The following is a 4322-nucleotide window of genomic DNA, read 5'->3' on the forward strand; positions in this document are numbered from 1 at the left end:
GCCTAACAATGGCTTTATTTATAGCCAAGAAACGAGTCAAGTAGCAATTTCTTTTTGTTTTGTCGATTAGGATGCAACTTAAAATGCTGCTTGGTGCTGGCGGCAGCAATGCTCTTGCATTCAAATTAAGATTTTATTGCTACAAGATTAGATGCTTTAACATATGCATTTGAAAGTGGTGTCAGTGTCACCCTACTAATCAAATTCTGAGAAATGTAAACCTCCTATTCAAGTTTATGAATGAGGACATTAAAAAAATTTAGATAACAAGTCAAACACGGTCGATTTAGATTACAACCATGGAGCACTGTGAAGTTGAGCAAGCATTAACAATTTAAAATTGTTATTTACTGTCATCTGCTTTATGAGAACCAAAACAAAATGGTGCAGCCACCTCTAGATAATTGTTGCTTACAATTCATTCGTGGGAATATGGATCAAAATCCTCTGTCTCCAAATCGTGTCTCAATTTTTTGTTCTACCAATCAAATCTTCTCATGTCAAATAAAACTTGTAATTTTTAATTGACATGTCAAACTAATTCAATCTTGTTCCTGGTGGGGTGTGATAAATGTCAAGGGTATGAGACTATGAGTTACCACTTGTCCTGGCTCCTGGGCAGGGCATAACTATTTTCCATTGGCAAATGATATAAGAAAATTGGAGAATGATCTGTCCCTTTAAAGAAGCAGAAAAGGCGTTTTCCTCTCTCAACTGAAATATGTCGTTTGAAGTCGATTGTGTGTGTATCTTTTACTTGATGAAATCAATTTAAGGCTTCTTCACTTATACTATGGTGTGACAACCAAGCTTCTCTCACACTGCCCGAAGCCCCCTAATTATAATTTTGTTAAATCCAAATAGGGAATGGCCAAGAAGAAAATCTAAACAGGAACCAGCTCATGTGGCAGAGAAATGGGAGAATAAGGTTCAATGCTGCAATCTGAAAAAACAAAATAGCACTCGTATCCCTCCCCCAACTCCAACACGTGAACACAAAACAGGGACCAGCTTTTTTTGGAAGATACAAATGTTACTCCTCAATAGTTATGTGCATCATGAAGAATAGTGCAAATAAGAGACATTTTCATGAAGTGCATGCAAATGTCTATTTATACAAGTGCTAGTGGATATTCAAACATAGCCTATTCGCGGCCGCGGCCAAGCAACAAAAACAGAATTAATTTTTTAAGAATTTTGTACAAGTTCTTAGAACTTAATATTAGACATGGAATTAATCCCAAGAGGTTGGTGCTCTTTGAGTCCGACAGTTTTCTCTGCCTTGGATTGGGGCAACATCCTCTCACCATAAATATTTGTTTACAAAAAAAAAGACATGCGATCATGTATAGAGAAACTCAGAAGAAAATTAAGCAAAAAGAAAACCGAAGCAGCATTTTAGCAGAAACCAGAAAGTCTCCCCATAAGAGGGGCAATGAGATACCCTGTAAACTCAATAATGTTAATTGCCAGTATTTAAAGGAACAAGAAATGATGTTGAAACAATAAGCTAGCAAAACAAAACTAATGTACGGTTCTACCAAGTACATGGCAGAACCAAAACTGAAAAATACCAAACTACAAGAGCACAAGCCCAAGTTCAGATGGTTTCAAGGCACTCCGAATCCGGTAATTGTACAAGTAGTAGTGAAGCTGTCCATCTCCAGGTCCAAACTTGAGCTCTCTGAGGAAACTCTCATTATGCATCACATCCAAGGCATTGAAAACATCAAAATCCTTCTGCTTCGCCACAATCAGCGCATCATTCATCAGCTGAGGCAGCGGAGTCTTAGTAGACACATTATAATAAGAATAAGCAGCTTTCAAAGTGGAGTAACTCTGATTCCCAAGGATGGAAGAAGGAAGAGTGTAGAAGCTGCAGAAATCCGTAATCTCATGGCTGTCAGGGCTCTCAACCAAGTAGCTATCCACCACATTCTCATTGGGAAGAAGCCAGTGCTCAACATCACTCTGATCAAACTCCGGAGCAACAACAAACTGACTCAAGTAGTTCCTCAGCAGCCGCGTAACGGCAGGAACATCCCGCGTCTCCATTTTCCTGAATCCAGGAGTGACAGTTGATTCAGGCAGCTTGTAAAGCTTGATAGTACGGCTCATCGTCATCCTCGCACCAAGCCTCGAGAATCCAACATCAATAAGCTTCTTCGGGTTCAACGACCTGTGCCAATACTGACAAGTCGTGATCGGAGTCGGAAGCACAACCCCAGCAGTGTAAGAAGCTTGCCAGATATTCTCCAAATGAACCCTCCTAGTAACCTCCTTGATCATAACCGGGGCAAGCCTCTTCGACCTAAGCTTCTTATGCACACACAGGAAATTGATCTCCGCCATCTTCACAACATTATCCCTCACCCTAATCCTCGCAGGGACACCACTGATGAAAGCCACCAATTTCTTCGAAGATTTCGCACGAACCCCAATGTGCCAAGATTTATAATAATCAGGAGTGCACAAGGCCCATCTCAGAAACTCCTTGGAGTAATTGAACCTGAACATGTTCTCATCATCCTCAACATAATTGTTCTTCAGCAGGAGATAAACCTCATCACAGGTCTCCTCAGATTCCATGTCACAAGTGGTCCACTCATAAGCACTGGGAAGGTTGTAGGGCTCCTGCTTCACCTCAGATAGCGGTGTCGGCGGCTCAATTGGGCCTTCCGGTAGCGTGGTGTCGCCGAGATCCTTGTATTGGCCGACAGGCTGGGTTTCCCAGAATTTGTGTGTCTTCCCTACAGACATGGAATCTTGGAAACTCCGAACCATGGTTTCCAGCGAGGTGGTGTCAGTGTCACCTTTGGGAATTGCGGAGTCTCCTCCGTCAACAACAAGATCTGGTTTTGCATCTTGTTTTGGTGACCCAGATGGAGAATTGTTATCACCCATAGCAATGATCACAGAAATTCAGAAATCCCAACTCTGGAGTGAAAACAGGCAAAACAAATTCAATTGAAAACAGAGAAGCGTGACAACATTGATTGGATTATTGATGATGATGATGAAACAATGACAATGCCGAATTGATAAACAAAATTGAAATTGTGATGAATGAATTGCATGCGAAAAGAGAAAAATGAGATTGAGATTGTGAATAACTTACAGTTTTGGGGGAAGATTTGGATGAGAGAGATGAAGAATTGGAAATTGGGGTTTACTTGGCGATAGTATCTATCTATCTATCTGACGGAAAAGCCGAAAGCGGCTTAGCGTGAATGGGGAAGGGAAGGGATCATGAGAGAGTGTACATTTTGTACTTTCTTCCTGGAGATGGTATTGATTTTTTTTACATTTTTTTCATTTTTAAAAATCATTTTTATGTTTATCTCTTGTTTTATCATTTCTTGCTCTTATTTATTTATTTATTTATTTATTTATTTATGTTTCGGGAGGCACTCAGACGAATCACCCTCAGGTTGATCGCAATATCCCCTTAGCTCAAGCTCCACAATTATTGTGGACCAAAGTAAGGGACTGTTGTTTCGGAAGGCATCGTAGCTGATTAACCCCTAGGTTGATCGAGTTGCTCCTCTCCCGATCAGCCTAAGGTCGACCACTCCATCGAGCACAGATGGCCTCCCATAAGAGAAAAGATCTTGATCACTTCACCCATCCCATTGCTGACCCTACAGGCTAGCTGTAGAGTCTGGGTTCGAGGCTCGAGATCTAATCTCATTAACGAGGAACCATCAATCGTTGGATCTCTGCGAATAGTAGGTGCTCAGAGAGACTTAACGATGCATATGGGCCCGAAACTAGGCACTCATGACACTCCCAGGGCTACCCCAACCCCACAAACAGATATGTAAGGCTCTCTCGCAAAGGTTATCAGGTACACTATCTATCACACTTAACTTAGAGATTTCATAGAATGACTCAACCACTAACTTAGGCGTCAAAGTGCCTTTGCAGGATCCCTCCCGGGCTCATCAACGATGCTCGGACCTTTTGCTTTCTTTGATGTTTCTTGCAGACGCTACCCTTTTCCTTCTCCGCCTAAGGTTCCATCGCTTCTCCTCAATCAACACCTCTCCGAGTGATTTGATCGGTTTGACCCGATCAATTTATTTATTTATAAAGGAGAATTTATTAATTGTTATATATTTCGTAGTTTTTTTTACGGTGAAGTCTATAGTTTTTTTTTTTTTTTTGAAAGTGAGTTTGTAGTTATTCACTAGTGTTTAAATTTATGGCGGATTTTACGAAGTCACTAAAAGCATGTATATTTACATAAATCTAGAGTACATTTTTCCTTTTTTTATAGGCGTACATTTTTCCATTTATTGTAGTGTTTATAATTCCAGTTT

General features: G+C 40.6%; 1 protein-coding gene across 1 annotated transcript; it reads right to left on the reverse strand.

The window, feature by feature from the left end:
* Nucleotides 1-1396: 1396 nt before the first annotated feature.
* On the reverse strand, nt 1397-3278 carry LOC130722995 (glycylpeptide N-tetradecanoyltransferase 1-like). Its single transcript, XM_057573903.1, has 2 exons — nt 3119-3278; nt 1397-2937 (listed from the first exon to the last, which is right to left on the reverse strand). The coding sequence occupies exon 2, from the start codon at nt 2902-2904 to the stop codon at nt 1579-1581; it is 1326 nt and encodes a 441-aa protein (XP_057429886.1). The 5' UTR covers nt 2905-2937; nt 3119-3278; the 3' UTR covers nt 1397-1578.
* Between the last annotated feature and the right edge of the window lie 1044 nt (nt 3279-4322).

This window comes from Lotus japonicus, chromosome 6 (assembly GCF_012489685.1).
Source record: "Lotus japonicus ecotype B-129 chromosome 6, LjGifu_v1.2".
NCBI classification, from domain to species: Eukaryota; Viridiplantae; Streptophyta; class Magnoliopsida; order Fabales; family Fabaceae; genus Lotus; species Lotus japonicus.